Consider the following 19,931-nt stretch of genomic DNA (forward strand, 5'->3'; position numbering starts at 1 on the left):
GGGCGCCTGGGTGGCTCAGTCGGTTAAGCGACTGCCTTCGGCTCAGGTCATGATCCTGGAGTCCCGGGATCGAGTCCCACATCGGGCTCCCTGCTCGGCAGGGAGTCTGCTTCTCCCTCTGACCCTCCTCCCTCTCATGCTCTCTGTCTCTCATTCTCTCTCTCTCAAATAAATAAATAAAATCTTTAAAAAAAAAAAAGAAAGGAAAAGGCACCTGTGATCTGTCTCTCTCCCTCCCTAGACACACACATACTTTCTCTCTCTCTCTCTCATTCTCTGTCTCTCACTTCTACTCATCATCTGATAGCGTAGAAGCTCAAAAAATATTCAGTGACTGATGACTTTAAGCATTCTCATTCACTGAAGGCTTAACAAAATTTTACCCAAGAACTTGCCATAGCTCCCTACTACCTCTGGTATAAACCTTGGCCTCTTGTCCCTCTGTGACCTAGCTCTAATTCTCTTTGCCAGTATGCCCCTTTGCACACCCATATCCTAGTTCCCAGTAACACTGAACTAATCTGTCTCTTATAGACAATCCCCAAAATTTTACCCATCAACCTCAACAAATATCACCTGTTCCCAGTGTTATATGTTTCAACCCTACCCACCTTTCCAAACCCAGCTCAAATACCTCCTTAACTCATTCAATCTCACCCAGATTGGGCCTCTTTCTCTGCTCCTATATGCCTCAAGGGTCTTGACCATTTTAGGGTATACTAGTTGAACAAGCAAGTAAATATATTGTAGATAATGAGAGGCAGGTTTCTCACTGTCAGAGAAATAAGTTATGCATAAGGAATGGGAGAGAGCTAAAATTCTGTGACGTTAGACTGGAATAGGAGATATCAGTATGAACTCATGGTTTTTTAATAGATAGGTGTGTGTATGCATGAGTATACACACATATATTTCCTAGCTCTGTCTTCTGGGAGGGCCTAGAAACAATGGCACTCCAGTAGCAATATGTACATCTAGCACCAACATCTTGGTCTCTAAATACCATCCTCCAATAAAAGGAACCAAGGCTTCTTGGAGAAGTGATTGATTCCAGGGGTAGGGCAAGGAAAATACAAGATGAGCCTGGGGATTAGAAAGTTAAGACAGTGGGGTGCCTGGGTGGTGCAGCTGGTTGAGTGTCCAACTCTTAGTTTCAGTTCAGGTTGTGATCTCAGGGTTGTGAGATCCAGCCCCACATTGGGCTCCACGCTCAGCATGGAGTCTGCTTAGGATTCTCTCTCCCTCTCCCTCTGCCCCTCCTCCTGTGTGTGCACTCGCTCATTCACTCACACACGTTCTCTCTCTCTCTCTCCCCCTCTAAAGTGAATAAATAAATCTTTTTTTAAAAAAAGTTAAGATAGTGCTCAAAAAAGAATGGAGACATACAAAAGGACACAGGAATCAACCTGAAGGAGCTCCCAATGGCCAAAATTAGAATAATTTGAACAATAAAAATAATGATGGTTTTGGATTGTAACCCATAGAATAATATAAACATCCATGAGTTCATACCGATAAAAATAATTAAATAAACAACTGAAGGAGAAGGGACAGTTCTTTCTCACAGAATTCCAATTAACAAATGCAGAAATAAGGAAAATAGAAAATCATTGACTTGTTCATTAAAATGATAAGGAGCCATTGAGGCAAACTTTGTGCCTCTGGATCTCCTCTCTGGCTGCATTAAATAATCCCCAGTGTTTAATTAAATAAAGCTGCTCATCTCTGTTCCTACAAATTCAGCTGGGGCAAAGGCCACTGCCACCCCTTCACAGATAGGGGGGTACAGATGCTTGGTGGTAGACCAGGAGCCCGAAGGGCCAAAATGGCTACAATACTACTCAGCACCATGCAAACCTCTCCTCACCCTGTTTAGGATTTGGGATTTCTCGATTTCCTTTCTTTCCTTGAATTACCAGACCTTCTATGAGGTATCAAAACCTTAACTACACCTCAAGATCCAGCATGCTTCTCTAAGAGTCCCCAGTGTATCAGGATTCATTTGATTGCAAGTAACAGAAAACTGATCTCAAATCATCTGGAGCAAAAGGAGAATTTCCCGGCACATATAACTGGAAAGTCCAGTGGTAACCTGGCTTCAGGCTCAGCAAGATCTAGGGACTCAAATGACACTTCTCTCTACAAAACTGACTCTGTTCACAGACAGGCTTCCCCTCACAGTGGCAAGAGGGCTGCCAACAGCTCTAAGTCAAAACCCTATACTCGCAGCTAATGCAGCAGAAAAGGCAGTGCTCTATGGGGGACACCTCCCAAAAGTCCTGGACCTGATGCTCACTGCCCAACACCGGCTCGGGTGCCCATCCCTGAATCAATCTCTAGGGCCACAGGAATGGACTCCACAGATAGCCTAAGTCATGTGCCCACTCTTGGAGCTGAGGGTGGGGTGAGCCTCACTCAAACCTCACAGTGAGTACATGAGATATAGGTGCCTCCCCAAAGGAAGTTTTAGATGTCACTCCCCAAAATGTAAATGGCTCTTGAGCTGAAAAATTAACATATGTCCACAATACCAGAACCCCTCAGTCAGAATCAACTCAGCCCTGCCTCCTGGACGTCTGTACCAGCCATGACTTCTTTCTGCCTTGTGCACAGGCTGGTCCACACCTGTCGCCTCCAGTTATAAGCATCCTGGACACGAGGAGCCTGGTTCTTCAAAGCACTGGGGCCTCACCCCACCCCCTCAGCTGCCCAGCAAAGTGCCACTGAGCCCCTAGAAAACACTCCTTCGCTTTGGTTCCCGCCTCCTCCTGATGTGGATGGAGCTGAGTCACTGAGATACCAGCTGGCCGAGCACCAACCTTGAAAGTACTTCTCTAAGTCACTGTCTCTTGCTCTAGCATACTCCGGGACCTGGGGACGCTGGCTTGACAGGTAAGATAATTATGTTTTACCCTTCACTCATTCCTTTATCAGTCACAAAGACTGTTCGGGAACAGATAAGTGTTCCAACGGAAGAACATACTCCTGCCGTATTTACTCCTGCTCTTCAGTGCCAGCCAGCTCCCCTTCCCAGGCACAACTCCCAGGGACCAGCCTCCACGCCTGTTACCTGTGCCAGCTACTGCGTGCTACCCTCCTGTCAAATATCAGGCTGCACTTCCCTTCCTGCATCCCCCAAAGCCGTCAGCTTCCCCGGGGGCTGTGGCCCCACTGCCTTTCAGATGACTTACCCGTGAGGGCCACTGTGGGCACGTCACCCATCCCCTGTGTGCTCTGCAGGGAGCTTGCCCCCCGTGGCCCAGCCTGCACCTCCGTGCAGAATGTCGCTCTGGTCGGCTCTAAGGCCCACAGCCCTGGTTAGATGGAGAAAGAGGGGCAGGGAACAGCAGGGGGTGGGCACCAAGTCTCAGAGCCCGGGGCTTTGAGATCTTCTGACACAAACTAACATTTCATTCATTCATTTGCTCAACAAACCTTTATTCAGGACCGACTGTGTCCTGGGTACTGCCCTAGGTCCTGCACACACGGAGACAAGGGTCTGTCCTCAGGGAGCACCCTTCCTGGTAGACATCTGACTGGTTTTGTTTTTAAAGATTTTATTTATTTATTTGACAGAGAGAGAGTACAAGCAGGGGGAGTAGCAGGCAGAGGGAGAGGGAGAATCAGGCCTCCCACTAAGTGGGGAGCCTGACATGGGGCTCCATCCCAAGACCCTGGGATCATGACCTGAGCTGAAGGCAGACACTTAACCGACTGAGCCACCCAGGCGCCCCAACATCTGACTGACTTTTGATACCTGCTTCACATTTACACTTCACAACACACTGTCTCAGATCCTCAATATGTGGCAAAGCCAACTGTGGTCTACAGACAGGAAAATGGTAGCTCCAAAGGCTAAATGACCATCCCAAAGACAGAGCACAAATTCAGGTCTTCCACATACAAACCCTGCGCCCTTTCCAGGTCCCCTCCCAAGGAAGGAACTAGCAGGGTGTAGCCTGAAACAGACATTAAGTCAATTCAGTCCTAGGCATCATCACTAGAGGTAGAAAATACAAAAAAGATGACCCAATCCCTGATCTAAAAGAATCTACAGGCTAAAGTGAGAGAAAGACATGTAACCAGTTATCATCTGTAAGGAATAAAGAAGACAGAGTGATTAAATTCAAATAGGAAGATATCTCTGGAAGGATACACAGAACATGATGATCACTTCCAGGCAGAAAAACTGGGTACCTGAGGAACAGGGAGAGGAGGATCATTTTGGATGTTCAAATGTTACATATTCTGAATTGCATGCCATGTGAATCTATTTCCCATTAAATGATGCTTTAAGGATGCAATCGGCCTAGTTCTACAGGGTAAATGATCTGCTTTCTTCAACAAGCAAATAGCTCAAAAAAAGGATGGAAGGGAAATATTACAGATTTGAGAAGATTTTGGTTGATGTTTCCTAATGCAATATATGCACCTCGTTTGAACCCAGACTGTAATGCACCAACTTTAAAAAAACATTTTTGGGACCACGGATATTTGAGTATAAACTAGCCATTAGAAGTTATTAAGGAAATACTGTTAATTTTGTTAGTTATGATTACGGTATTGAAGTTTTTTTAAGGTACTTATCTCTTAGAGATACAGACTGAAGTATTTACAGATGAAATGATACAATGCCTGAGATTTGCTTTTAAATATTTGAGCAAAAATAAATGAATTAAAAGTGAATGAATGAATAAAGGGGTAAGTAGATGATACAAGACTGACAAAATGTTGATAATGTCTGTCGAACTGTCATCCAGTTCCATAAGGGTTCATTATACCATTCTCTCTTATAATGGTTGAAATTCCTATAATGAGAAGTTTAAATAAAAATTTTAAAATTAATTACCCCATCCACCAAGAATGAGTGAGAAGGAAAGCATCATGGAGGAGAGGTATTTGAGCTGAGGCCAGAAGGATGACTAGAAATTTTCTAAGGGGCCAAGGGCATTCCAGGCTGAGCAAAGACATACAGATCTATCACAAACCTCTCTCTGGAGGAAACAAAAGTATCTACACTTGACCCCAAACTCAACTTACAACCAAAAAAAAAAAACCACCCTCTTGCTTGATGCCCCAACTCATCTAGTTGTAGCATCAAAATCAACTGACCTATCGCAAGTAAGGAAAGAGGGTGTGAGGTCGAAGCTCCACTCAGCAGCCTAGCAAGAAGCCCCAGTATAGCCTTGAGAGGACAGGAAAGCAATTAACCTCTTCCAACTGGGTTTTGCCTGACAAAGCACTTCGGAAGCCAACTGAGTTATCTCAGGAACAGAGAGCCTTCATCCCTCCTGAGTCATCCCAGACATCTTGTGCTCCCCCAGAAACACACACCAGCCTCCCCAACAGTGCCTTGTAGATTAATAACCTCAGTACCATGGGATCCAGCTTGACGTTGGCCCGGCAGCCTAGCCCATCAGCACAAAAACACCTCCAATGAGAAGGCCCTCCCTTCCTTGCTCCCAAGCCCCCAGCCTCAATCCCCACACAGCCCCCTGCCCACCTCCAGCTGCATGCAGGAAGCTTGCTGGCTTTGCAGCTACTTCAGGACTTACCTAGTCCTGGCCTGGCTCAGATGGGCCCCCTGGGCTCCTTACCTTGGATCGAAGCTGCAAGTACTCCTCTGAACCATAGGGGACACTCCTCAGGGACGTGAGATAGTCATAACTGATGACAGCTGTCTGTGAACCAAGGAAAAGAAAGGCTCAGCACCTGGGCATCAAATATTGCTCCTCGGCCCCCGCCCTGCAGCTGCAGGCCCCTGACACAGGCCGTATGTCTAGAGAAGTAGACAACACCTCCCCTAAGATGCTCTGTCCCCCAGATCTTAGCCTGGCTAACTTCTTCCTGTCAATCAGGGCTCTGCACAAATGCCACCTTTGCAGAGAGCCCCAATCTAAGGTTGCCCCACCCACCAGCAACTCTCAATTATTTATCATAACAACATTATCATACCCAAAATTCCCTTGCTCACTTGTTTCCTTGTATGTGGACTATCTTCTCTTTGCTAGAATTTCAGCTCTGTATACACAGAGGCCTGTCCTTCCTGTTCATCACTGTACGCCCAGCACCTTTTTACTATGCCAGGCACATAGGTAAATGCTCAGTAAAGACTAGTTGAATGAATGCTGTTGGATAAACTTATTATCATAAATAAACATCATTTTATATTTATGTTGCTCAGATAGCCTGAGTTTTGATTCTGGGTCCCTTGCCCAAAAGTCCAGGAGAAGTCCCCATATCCTTGGTGAATCAGAAAATTAGAGGCTTCCAGATATCTCAGACATGGAGGAAGCTGGAGGATTACCCAGGCCAAACCTGCCTTTTTAGAACTGAGCCACTAAAGCTGCTAGAAGCTAAGGGGCTTCCAAGGCTGATACCCAGAAAAGTCTATTCCTTTGCCTACACCCCCAAAGCTTTACTCCATTCGACATAAATGTGTTAAACACCAACCACAAACAAGAGCTGGTCACTGAATAATGCACAAGGCCGATTAAGACCAGAGCCCTGACCTTTAAAGAAGGCACAGCCTAGTGACTGGTTTATAAAGCACTGGTAAATACCTTCCTCCGTCACCTCCAGCTACAGATGGCCCTTGAACAACACGGATTTGAACTGTGCAGGTCCACTTACACATGGGTTTGGTTTTCTTTTTGTTTTTTGTACAGTACTGTAAATGTATTTTCTCTTCCTTATCATTTTCTTTTTTTATTTTTTTTTTTATTTATTTGACAGAGAGAAAGAGCACAAGCAGGCAGAATACCAGGGAGAAGGAGAGGGAGAAACAGGCTCCCCGATGTGGGGCTCAATCCCAGGACCCTGGGATCATGACCTGAGCTGAAGGCAGATGCTTAACAAACTGAGCCACCCAGGCGCCCCCCTTATGATTTTCTTAATAACATTTTCTTTTCTCTGGCTTACTTTATTGTAAGAATACAGTATATGAGACATATGACATACAAACAATGTATTAATCAACTGTTCATGTTATCTGTAAGGCTTCTGGTCAACAGCAGGCTATTAGTCATGAAGGTTTTGGGGAGTCCAAAGTTGCCTGCATGGATGTTGGCACCCTAACCCCCTTGTAGTTCAAGAGTCAACTGTATTCAAATCCCTAAGGTTCCATCAAAGCCTGCTTCCCCAAGGCCACTCATCCTGACTCCTAGCCTACAGGTCTCACTCCTGTATCTGAGGTCCCCTAGCAGTGGTCACCTGAGTCACACATCTTGACCCAATCTGTGGCTTTAGATTGATTGTTTTTTGACCCATTCATGTGAGCACTCCTCAATCATAAGCTCCTTCAAAGCTGGCTCGAGGTGGGACAGTTCATTTCTACCTCTCAAAGCATGTAAGACACTGCTGGGCCCCTAAAAGGTCCTGGGTAAACACTCGGCAATCATTTTATATCCCATGGCCTATTTATCTATTTGTCCATCTAGGTTCTATGACTAGCTCGGGAGAAGACTTCACAACACTGAGTATTAAGGAAACAATCAGACAACAACCCAAACAGACCGTGCATCAGAGTCTATCCACACCAAGGGAAAGAAAGGACAGGCTCATCCTGCAGCGGCCAAAGGAGGAAAGAGAGCATTGAGGCACGTGGCAATCTACCCACCAATCAGGCAGTTATATGTGCATGTCCAGGAGCGTTGCTCTCAGCAGCATGAAGAGGACACGATCACACAGGAAGGATGCTCCCAGGCCACGGGAGAAAACCTCTAATGGTGAAATATTTAACTCAGATCCTCTGTTAGTTTGGTGGTTGCAGGGGATCCTCAAAAATCCTCCCAGACCCTGCTGCTCTGAGTACGAGCCCTGCCTCAGGAACCATGCACACTAGCTCACAGGAGAGAAACCAGGTTTCCTGACAGAATTTCATCAAAGCTGCAGAGTCCTTCCATAGGCATTGGCTGAGGAGTACCGGCCCAGGTCTGTCGCTAAAATATGATACAGAATCTAAAATGTAAGGGCTTCACAACAGAGACCGTGTGCAAGCCCGTCCTGCTGGAGTTCAGTAGGACCGAGGTGGGCCATACGGAAATAGAGACACAGGAGGGCGCCCGGCAAAGCTTTGCACACGTGTTACAGGTGTATCTCCACGTCTGCGACATGTATGAACGCCTGCAGGTAATACTGCAGTCCATCTGCCACCTGGCGATGAGGAAAACCTACCGTGGCAACGGCTCTGCCCACCCTGACAGCGCCAAAGTCACTGGGATCCAAGTACTTGTTACTGTAGAGGTAGAAGCCCGAGGCAGCCAGAGCCGCGCTGGTCCATGAAGCAAGCTTGAGAGCCCTTCTGGCCATGTTCCCAGACCCTGCAGAAGGAAAGGAGACAACAAGGAATAGTTGAGTTCCGTAGTTAGTCGGACCAGGACCCAAATTCAGGCTCTGCCACTTAAATAGATTATATGACCTCGGGTCATTTTCCTACTGCAAAAGTTGTTGGAATAAAATGAGATCGTGGATATAAAATGCTTAGCGGAGTACCTGGCACAAGTCAACTCTCAGAGTCATTATTCCTTGCACAGTGCCAGGTACCATTCGAGGCACTGGGGGGAGAGGGGACAAAGCAAAGTCCTTGCCCACGCGGTGCATACGCTCTAGATGGGACGACAGATCCGCATCACGCAGACATATTAGAATAGCAGCTGGTATTAAGTGCAAAGAAGAGAATCAAAGAGGGTAAGAGGAAGGATGATACACATGCAACAAAGATGCTCTTTTAGATAGGGAAAGTGACAGAGCATGCTAATCCTCGTTACTTGTAACTATTACTTTACCACCATGCACACATAGGTGTCATTAGCCCTCCGGGCCCAGGTCAGAAGTGCTCAGGCCAAAAACGGCAGCTGGTCAGAATCATCCAGATAAGCTCTCCACGTCTGGCTGATTTCCAGAATATTTATTTCAGTTAGAGTAAACTGCCCCTTGTCTAGATCATTGGCTCCCTGAGGGCCCACACCATGACTGTTATTACGCTGTCCACCCACAGTCCGGCAGGGTACTTTGCGATTAGGGATTCAATGGCCCCCTGCTAATCTGTTTAACCAGATCCACTCCCAGTCAGTGGGATCAAGTGGGCTCAAGGCTCCCTGATGCCCTTCCCCACCCTACTTATAGTAGCTCAATCCACCAGGTGGACTGTTGGAGCTTTTGGGGGCCACTGTACCCAATAGGCTGTTTCCCCTTCAGTTTCTGGGAACTCCGTATCAGACTAAAATCCTTGACCACAGCTGCAGGAAGCAGGGGAAAAGTCCCATCCAGGAGAAGTGAATCACCAAGCCACCCACACGGGCAAACCCTGTAGAGACGCAGCAGGAAGATTCAGGTCATCCCTGTTTGCTTCTGCTCTGGACTCAGTCTGTGACCATCCCTTCCCTGCTCTGTGCCTCTGTTTCCCCTTTGTAGGAAACTATTGCTACACAGCCTTGTCTTCTTTTTCTTTAAAATCTATCTGGACTCATGCCTCACAGTATAGCCACAGATTTTTTTTAAGTATTCACAGGTACATCTTTTTTCCATTCTTCTACTTTGAGCTTAAATTTTATACTCTTTCTCTAAACAACATATACTTGATTTTTTTGTTTGCATTTAATATAACTTATGCATTTAGATTTAATTTTATTATCTTCTTCCATTTCAAAAATGCAGATTTCTTATACCACATTAACAAAATGAAGGATAAAAATCACATAATCATCTCAAAAAATGTAGAAAAAGCATTTGACAAAATTCCATACCCATTTATGATTGAAAACTCTCAACAAAGTAGGTATAGGGGAACATACCTCAACATAATAAAGACCATATATGACAAGCCCACAGCTAACAGCATACTCACTGCTGAAAGGTTTCCTCTAACATCAGGAATAGGACAAGGATGTCTACTCTCACCTCTTTTATTCAACATAGTACTGGAAGCCCTAGCCAGAGCAATAGGCAAGAAAAAGAAATAAAAGCCATCCAAATTGGGAAGGAAAAAGTAAAACTATCACTATTTGCAGATGACATTTATATACAGAAAGCCCTGAACAATCCACCAAAAAACTGTTAGAATAAACAAATTCAGTAAAGTTGCAGGATACAAAATCAGCATACAAAAATCTGTTATGTTTCTATACATTAATAATGAATAATCAGAAGGAGAAATTAAGAAAACAATCCCATTTATAATTGCATTGAAAATAAAATACCTAAGAATAAATTTAACCAAGGAGGTGAAAGACCTACTGAAAATTATGCGACATTAATGAAAAAATTAAAGACACTAATAAACAGAAAGATATTCCGTGTTCACAGATCGGAAGAATATTGTTAAAATTTCAATACTACCCAAAGCAGTCTACAGATTCAATGGAATCCCTATCAAAATTCCAATGGCATTTTTCACAGAACTAGAACAAACTATCCTAAAATTTGTATGTAACCACAAAAGACCCAGAATAGTCAAAGCAATCTTGAGGAAGAAGAACAAAGCTGCAAGTATCATGGTCTCTGATTATATTACTATATTACAAAACTGTAGTAATCAAAACAGTATGGCAGTGGCATAAAAATAGACACATACATCAATGAAACCCAACAGAGTCCAGAAATAAACCCATGCACATATGGGCAATTAATTTACAACAAAGAGGCCAAGAATATACAATGGGGAAAGAACAGTCTTTTCAATAAATGGTGTTGGGAAAACCAGATGACTACATGCAAGAGAATGAAACTAGACCCTTATATCATACACAAAAACTAACTCAAAATGGGTTAAAGACTTGAACATAAGATTTGAAAACATAAAACTCCTAGAAGAAAACATAGGCAGTTATCTCCTTGACATAGATCTCGGCAATGACTTTTTGAATATGACACCAACAGTGAAAGCAACAAAAGCAAAAATAAACAAATGGGACTACGTTAAACTAAAAAGTTCCCACAGAGCAAAGGAAACCATCAATAAAATGAAAAGGCAAACTACTAGATGGGAAAAAATATTTCTAAATCATACATCTGATAAGGGGTTAGTATCCAAGATATATAAAGAACTCATACAACACAATAGTTTTAAAAAAATATATTAAAATATGGGCAGAAGATCTGAATAAACATTTTCCAGGAAAGGCATATAAATGGGCAACAGGAACACCAAAAGATGCTCAACATCAGTACTCATCACGGAAATGCAAATTTAAACTATAATGAGATATCACTTCACACCTGCTAGAATGGCTCATATCAAAAAGACAAGAAATAACCAGTGTTGGCAAGGATATGAAAAAAAGGGAAGCCTTGTGAACTGTTGACAGGAATGTAAATTGGTGCAGCCACTCAGGAAAACAGTATGGAGGGTCCTCAAAAACTTAAAAATAGGACTACCATATGATCCAACAATTCCACTTCTGGGTATTTATCCAAAGAAAACAAAAACACTAACTCAAAAAGATATATGCATTCACATGTTCACTGCAACATTATTTACAATAACCAAGATATGGAAACAACCTAAATGTCCATCAATGGATGAATGGATAAAGAAAATGTGATACATAGGTGAATATAATGGAATACAATTCAGCCATAAAAAAGAGTGAAATCTTGCCATTTGTGACACCATGGATTGGACCTGGAGGGTATTATGCTGAATGAAGTAAGTCAGAGAGAGAAAGACAAATACCATATGATCGCACTTCAATGTGGAACCTAAAAAACAAACAAAAACAAAAAACAAACTCACAGATACAAAGAACAGATTGGTGGGGGTGGGCAAAATGGGTGAAGGGGACCAACAGGTACAAACTTCTAGTTATAAAATAAATAAGTCATGGAGAAGTAATGTATGGCATGGATTATAATTAATAATATTTTATTAAATATTTGAAAGTTACTAAAAGTAAATCCTAAAAGTTCTCATCACAAGAAAAAAAATTTGTAACTATGTGTGGTGAGGGAGATTAGACTTACTGTAGTTACATTTAGCAATGTATACAGAAATTGAGCCACTACATTGTATTCCTGAAACTAATATATGTCAATATACCTCCATTTAATTTTTTTTAAAAAACACAAAAATTGTAGATTCTGAGGTCTACCTGTTGGCCCACTGAATTACCAACTTGGGGGGTGGGACTCAGGAACCTGCATTCTAATAACATAATGGGTGATTTTTATGCAAGCTAACGTTTGAGAACCATTCTTCTAAATATTTACTTTTTACTAAAGAGGCTGCATGTGTTCAAATCCATCAGTGAAACCATGCCCAAAAAACAAGCCTTCCAGTTTTATCATACCAGCGTTGGTGGTATAGTGGTGAGCATAGCTGCCTTCCAGTTTTATCATACCCACTCCCAACCCCAGGTATCTGTGATTACCCCTCAAGAGTGACTGCAAACAATTATTTTTAAAGAAATAATGTAAGAAACTCATTTGTTCCCCTAAACACAAATGCTCTGGCCCAGCTCCTGGGTTTAGTTCCTAACTCTGTAAGAAAGGGGTTTGTAAATAAAAAGAAATTAAAATCCTGCTTTGTAGAATGGACTTTATATTCTTTTTTTTAGTATTCTCTTTATTTATGAAAACCTCCCTATCCCCACATCATTCTGCCAGCTTTTTTTTTTTTTTCCTGCCAACATTTTAATAAGCCAAGAGTTCCTTCCAGGCAAAAGACATGGTGGTTGAGAACATACACTCCAGCAGGCCTGGGTTTGAGCCCCTCTACTCACTTACCAACTGGGTAAGCAGGCAAATTACTAACTCTCTCTGACTCTTGTGACCTTGTCTATAAAATGGGGATGATGACAGCAGTGTCTACTAGATGGGGTGGTGAGGGACGAGGAAATCATGCAAAATGTATGGCTACGTGCCACCTACACAGTAAGAACACAGTAGCAACTGCTATTACCACCACCACTCATCTCTTATTATTATAATTATTATTATGACTGCTATTAATTATTTCCTCTCCCAATGCCATGCTTTGGTAAAGGACCTTATTTCCTCCCTTGCCTGTCAACTTCTGGAGGACTTCTGCAGGCCTCACTTCTAACATCCTGGCAGGCCCCCACCTAACCCTGTCTTTTCACTTTGCTCTCTATACCCTCAGCCATAGTGTTTTCTATCAAAAAGGGCAGCATGCTCGGTTCACCTTCCACCTTGTCCCACCAAGACAGAGGGTTCCCAACTGGACCTGGAAGCAGGCCTTACATTGGGCTGCGTGCCCTCAGCTCCTTATACATCTTCCTTCTTCAAGATCATCAGTGCAGGGGCGCCTGGGTGGCTCAGTCGTTAAGCATCTGCCTTCGGCTCAGGTCATGATCCCAGGATCCTGGGATCGAGCCCCACATCGGGCTCCCTGCTCGACAGGAAGCCTGCTTCTCCCTCTCCCACTCCCCCTGCTTGTGTTCCCTCTCTCGCTGTGTCTCTCTCTGTCAAATAAATAAATAAAATCTTTAAAAAAAAAATCAACTGATCAGGGGCGCCTGGGTGGCTCAGTCATTAAGCGTCTGCCTTCGGCTCAGGTCATGATCCCAGGGTCCTGGGATCGAGCCCCACATCTGGCTCCCTGCTCGACAGGAAGCCTGCTTCTCCCTCTCCCACTCTCCCTGCTTGTGTTCCCTCTCTCGCTGTGTCTCTCTCTGTCAAATAAACAAAATCTTAAAAAAAAAAAAAAAATCATCGGTGCAAGAAAGTCCATGAGAGGTGATCCAAGGACCTTCCCTGTGGGGCCTTCAGAGAAGCCCACATTAATAAGGTCATATGGAGCCACTGGTGGCCAGGAACTCAGCCTCTGGAGCCAGGAAGAATCCTGCTCTAATGCTCACCAGCTGTGTGACCTTGAGCAAGTCACAACCTCTTGGAGCCTCCCATGTAATTACCTACAAAAGGGAGTTCTTGACAGTACCTCAGTCCTAGGGTCACTGTATTAAATGAGATGCTGCTTTAACATAATGCCTAACATATTCAGCAAATAAGACCTCTTTTCCTTACTGTTATTTTAAACTTCATTTCTTCTTCCCAGAAACACTGACGAGCTGATATAGAAGAACTCTTAGCACCTGGGAGACCAGGATTTGGCAAAACCTTGTACAATTAATAAAGCAGGGGAGGAAGGCCATCCTGTCTTGCCTGAACTGCCCAGCCGTTCCCCATTCCAAACCCATTTCCCCACATCCCATCCGACTTTGACTCTCCACCCAGGTCATTATCACCCCAACCTTCACGTGCACACATATTATCCCACATCCCCTCCACTGACGAAAATGTCCAAATTCTCTAGCAAGTCATTCAAGACCCACCCTACTCATCCCAACCCAAACTTGCCAGCTTCATCTCCCAAATACCTCTCCACACTCAAACCCCCCACCCCATCCCTCTCTGAAGCCTTCTGTGAGCCAACCACTTAGAATGAGTTGCTCCTTCCTATCTGGTCTTATTATGCACTGCTTTTTTCTCTAAGGATCTGGTCCTGTATCTGCCTCTTCTACTACATGCAAAGGGCAGAATTTGTTAACATATTACATAACTAATTAATAAGTCTGCTAACAAATACATGATTGAATGAGTAAAAGAGTGAATTTTTCCCCCCATCTATTCTCAACATGGAAACTTCAGCCCAATTATGTATTTCCCTGCTCTCAACTCTCTAATGGCTCCCACCTCACTCAGATGAAGACCCAAGGCATTGGCCTACATAGGGCAGGCCTAGACAATATATAAAGTGATGGGTGTGGCCAGAAGTGGCCCAGTGGCTATAGTTTGCCAAACCCGCCTTAGCATAGTAGGAGCCCCAAAAGCGTTTACTGAATGAATCAAGGGAGAAACTGTACCCCATGAGGCCTGCGCTGAATCAGTAACAACACAGGTCCCCAGGTAAGAATCACCCCAGGGCTGTCAATTGGATGCCATCCTCCCCCAGGCACCCCCAGCACCACCTCCCAGCTCTTGCCTCTTTTAAATCCCATCTTCCTCAGGCACCGTCCTCCAGGCCTGTCCCTGTGGGCAAGGAGGCCACCCCTAGTCTTGAGATCACTTCCCCTGGGAGGGGAAGCCGCAGCCAAGCGGACACAATTCCTAAGACCCGGTTTTCATGCAAATGTCCTCAGTAATAAAAAAGGTGGAAATTGAAAAACATAAAATAAATGATATAGGAGCCAAAGTATGTCTAAATAGATTGGAGCTGGGGTTTTCCATAAGGTGTCAGTGAGTCTTTAACATGCAAATGAGTCGCTTCCCTCGGGGTATTTTAAAAGACCCTGTCAGCCATGAAATATGTCTGTCGATGAAAAACACCTTTCATTATTAAACCCTTTGCTAATGAATCACCTGCCCTGTTCTGTTTACTTGTCTGACTTTCACCTGAGTTACCTCTCACAGAAGCACACACACTTTTGGGGAGGGGAAGGGAGCTTGAGGACACCAAGACCCTAAAACCTAAACGTCAGATAACAATATTAGCAACAACTAACCTTTACAAAGCCTTTGCACTCATTATCTCCTTAGAATCTCCACACAACCCAGGAAGATGAGACAGATATTATTATCATCCGCAGGCATATATAAGAAAAGGAAGGAGCAGAGGGGGTGAGAGATTCTTCCCAGGTGACTCAGCTAGTAAATGGCAGCATTAGAGCTTGAGCCTGTCTATGGCACATGACCTCCTTCACGGACTTGCAGAGCGGACTTGTTCACCAGTGTTCTTACCACTGTTCACGGGTAACCGTGTCAGTCACTGTGCACAGCGACTTTGATTTCTGACCCTCTATCAGGCCCAAACAATGGCGGCATGTAGAAGACACTGCCTGGAGCCCTGGAAATCAACATGGCAGAGTATCAACCAAAGCACCTCACCAGAAACAACCCATTCTAGTCTAGGAAACATTTAGGAGGGCTGTGTTATTGTCAGATCCATGAGAAGAATGGAATCCATCTTGCTGGACCATAAGGGAACACCCCAGCGGGTGATGAAACGAGGCGAAATGCAAGTGTGGAAAGTCCTACAAATGGGTAGTTGATGGTCAAATGAAACGTCCATCCCCTGGACACAACTAAATGGGGAACCAAGCACTTACTGTTTGTGGTGGGCCAATAAGTGGCTACGCCTATCAGTTACCACCCATCCGCAGCCCCCTCCCCATGCACATCCCAGGACAAGATGCATGGAATCACCTTTCCCTGCTTGGTGCACAGGTGAGAATGGCCAGAGGAAAGGCAATTTGGGCTCTAATTCCATCAATCCCATAAGTGTCCACAGCCTCCTCCCATTTCCTAAATAGGCTATTAGAGAAATTGAGCATTATTTCTTCTGGTCTGCTCCGCTCCTAAGACTGGAAAAGACCCAATAAGAGTGATCAGGTTTTCAGGGAAACCTGAAAATGTTTTGTGATGTGGTTAAAAAGCAAACAAGGTAGTTGATACCATCATGTCTCAAGTCTGGAAAGATGCAGAGTCAATGCCCAGGGACCATATAGTTGGCCTGATCAGGTTTCTAACCTGCCCTACCACCAATGATGCTGTCCAAATGTAATCAAACTCCCTTTCCTAGGGTTCGACGCCCAGGAGGCGGCTGAATCAATATTGATTAAATAAAGGAATCCCTGGCTGATGCCAAGGTCCCAGAGCAGACAGAGAAAATAAATCTCACCCAGGCAAGGAATAGAAATTCTCCATTCACTTCATCCTGGGAAAGTGGGGACTCAGGGCAAACAGTGGAAAACCAAACACAAAGAGCACGTGGCAGGTAAGAGATGGGTCACTGGAATCCCTGACACAAAAATCTAAACCCAGGAAATTTAGTGAGTGAGTTGGGGGCCAGCGGATTGAGCAGGGAGTGGGGGAATGGATGCTAGAACCAAGCACTATTTTTATCTTATAGGTCCCCTGTCTGACAAGAAAATGTATATATCAGGAAGGAATAAAATGCAAGCTCTCCCAGCAGAGGTCAAATCTTACATGTGAGGGCTGTTGAGAAATAGCCAAGTGTACACAGTAATATGCACATGTTTACCATCACTACAAAAAGTTAAACTGGCAAACAAGAACACAAAGGCCCATAACCCGGTGTGAAAAAAGAGCTGGTGCTTTAAGTTCACAGGACATTTTTCCTATAAAGCAATAGTACTCAAAATATGTTCCGGACAGCATTTCTCTCTCTCCCAGGAGCATGTTAGAAATGCAAATTCTTGCTCCCCACCCCAGAGCTGGTGAATCATAAACTTTGAGGATGGGGTCCAGCATTCCGTATGCTAACAAGCCCTCCAGGTGATTCTAATGCAGTTTGAGAAGCTGTGCAATAAGAAAACGCTTAAAGAAAAAGGCACAGATAAGTCTAATTCACTTTCAACTCGGCAAATATCTCTTGAGCACACACTAAGTGCCAATTATCATGGACGGGATCAATAAATACTTGAATTGCTTGACTTCCTACCTAGTGGGAAGTAAACGCCACTTAACCTGGGGACAGAGCTGTGCTGTCTCCCACAGGTTGCTCTCCATACACAGCTGTCATCTGCACGTTTTTAGGGAGAACTGGAAGTGCAGGGCCCGGCAAGGTGCGGGAGATCCGGAACGCTCTTGCCGCACGCCGCGAGTCCAGGCGGAGCGTAGGGGTTTCGTCTGCGCCCCCTGCTCTCGTCCAGACCACGCCCAGCCCCCCGCCGCCCGCGCCTCGGCGCCCGTAGACCGCCTAGGGAGAAGTCGCCTGGGTGAGCCACCTGATGCCCCATGGTCCAGCTCCAGCCCTTCCTACGCGCGAGACCGCGCCACCCGAGCAGCCAGTCCGCGCTTCCGCCCACTGCTGAGCCGGGCTGGAGAGTCTCCGCAGAGGGGGCGGGGCCCTGCGGGTCACGTGGCCACGCACCGGCCCCGGTGACAAGGTCACAGGCCGGGGGTTCCCTCCCCACGGCCTGAGCGGAGGCAGGCGCCCGGCGCGTCTACACCGCCTCCCCTGCGCTCCACACGCGGTGCGGCCCCGGCGCGCCTGCCCTACTCACCCCAAGGGACGCAGGGACGTGGCGCCAGGTTCCACACCGCACGCGGGTGACGGGGTTCGCAGGGACTTTGCTTTCCGCCACCCACTGATTGCGCCTAATGAAGCGGAGGCGCCGCGCGGCCTGGCGGGACTTGTAGTCCGTGGTTCCCTAAGCCGCGGGCACTAGAGCCGCGGAACCCGCGCTCCCCCTGGACCTCTCCATCTGAGTCAGAGAGGTCAAGACACCTTACCTGTCAGATAGCCTTGTTTCTTTGCCCGGCTGCGGACAGAGTCCTCCTGAAATTTGTTTTCAGTAGTCTTTCCGAAGGAGGCATGGATTCGTGTTCAGTGGAGGATGAAGTTGTCGGTTTGTGTATTTTAAATAAGGTATTAGAACAAGTAAGCGAGAAATACATTTACTGACAGTTGCCGAATGGTGAGAATGTGCTGATTAATCTTAGTTATCTCTGGCCCCCATTCGTTCATTCATTGATCTGTTTCGCATGTTTATAAGATGTACTTTAGAGACATTCATCAGACGTTCACTCATTTCACAAATATCTCTTGAGGTACTTCTTGAGGGAACAGAGTTGGGGGAAATTCATCTATCAATTCAATACAATTGCAATCAAATTTCCAACAGGATTTTTTCTGGACTGTCACAAGCTAATCTAAAATTTATATGCAAAGGGCGCCTGGGTGGCTCAGTCGTTAAGCGTCTGCCTTCGGCTCAGGTCATGATCCCAGGTTCCTGGGATCAAGTCTCACATCGGGCTCCCTGCTCGGTAGGAAGCCTGCTTCTCCCTCTCCCACTCTCCCTGCTTGTGTTCCCTCTCTCGCTGTCTCTCTCTCTGTTAAAAAATAAATAAAATCTTTAAAAGATAAAATAAAATAAAATTTATATGCAAAAACAAAATGTAAAGCATTGCCAAGACACTCCTGAAGGGAGTAACTAACGTGTTTCAAAGACTTGGCCTTTCGTACATCAATATTTATTATAATGCTGTAAGACTTAAGGCCATTTGGTATTAGTGTAAGGATAGGCAGAAGGGGGGAAAGAAATCAGCTTAGAGAACCCAGAAACAGATCCAGGCATATGTGGGATCTTGATATATGACTGAGCTGGCATTACAGATCAATGGGGAAAGACACATCATTCAGTATATGAGCTGCAGCAACTAGTTATCTGTTGGATCCCTCATTCACCCCCCAGACAAAAACTAATTCCAGGTAGATTAAAGACTTCCAAGGGAAAAAACAAAATCAGAAATTTTAAAAGAAAATAAAGGAAAACATCCTGTGATCTCAGGGTAAGGTTTATTAAATGACACAAGTACAAACTATATACAAAACTTTGATACATTTGGACTGCATTAAATTCAACAACTTCTCTTCATTGAAGGGCATAAAAGACATGCCACAGACTAAGACAATTGATGCACAGAGACAGCAGTGGTGTAGAATTGCCTAATAACAGCCCCCCTCCCCTGCCACTGTCTCAAGTTTATGGTGTATACGTGCTAAGATAGGAACATAAATAATTTTCAAGCAGTGTGAGAAGTGTGAGCTGGAGGTATGAACAAAGAGGTATAGGAACACAAAGAAGGGAACAGTAATTTTGCCCAGGAGATTCTGAAATGCTCCATAAACTAAGAACTGACTTGGAGGCTGGGCATTAAAGGTTGAATAGGGGCTCCCCTGGAGAAGGTTGTTTGCAACAACAACAAAAAAATCATATAAAAAAGCATAAAGATGCAGTAAAAGACATAAAGGATATTTAAATTAAAATAGGAAGTTTAAAACCAGAGAGAAGACAGAACAAATATATTAAAAACTTAATATGGTTACTCTAATTGCACCCTAAGTTTAACTATGAAAATGTTACTAGCAAGCTAGCAGTTACCCTGCGGAATGGAAATAGGGGAAGGGGTGGTTAGAGAACTTTCAGTTTACACCCTGTGCCCTTTTA

At 44.7% G+C, this 19,931-nt stretch overlaps 1 protein-coding gene across 2 annotated transcripts in view; it reads right to left on the reverse strand.

Moving 5' to 3' along the window:
* The window catches only part of ADCK1 (aarF domain containing kinase 1), an 86,818-nt gene extending 68,703 nt beyond the window's left edge, over positions 1-18,115 (reverse strand). Inside the window, exons 1-3 of one of the 2 annotated variants that reach the window (XM_081830137.1) lie at positions 17,420-17,848; positions 8,176-8,321; positions 5,598-5,681 (exon numbers count right to left, since the gene is read on the reverse strand). In XM_081830137.1, the coding sequence (XP_081686263.1) occupies positions 5,598-5,681; positions 8,176-8,310 (219 nt within the window). In that variant the 5' untranslated portion in view covers positions 8,311-8,321; positions 17,420-17,848. Of the gene's footprint in view, positions 1-5,597; positions 5,682-8,175; positions 8,322-17,419; positions 17,849-17,984 lie in introns of those variants that run through there. The other variant, XM_081830136.1, reaches the window with a different exon arrangement.
* Positions 18,116-19,931: the final 1,816 nt, after the last annotated feature.

Source organism: Leptonychotes weddellii, chromosome 9 (assembly GCF_054177405.1).
Source record: "Leptonychotes weddellii isolate Sample4059 chromosome 9, ASM5417740v2, whole genome shotgun sequence".
Classification (NCBI taxonomy): Eukaryota; Metazoa; Chordata; class Mammalia; order Carnivora; family Phocidae; genus Leptonychotes; species Leptonychotes weddellii.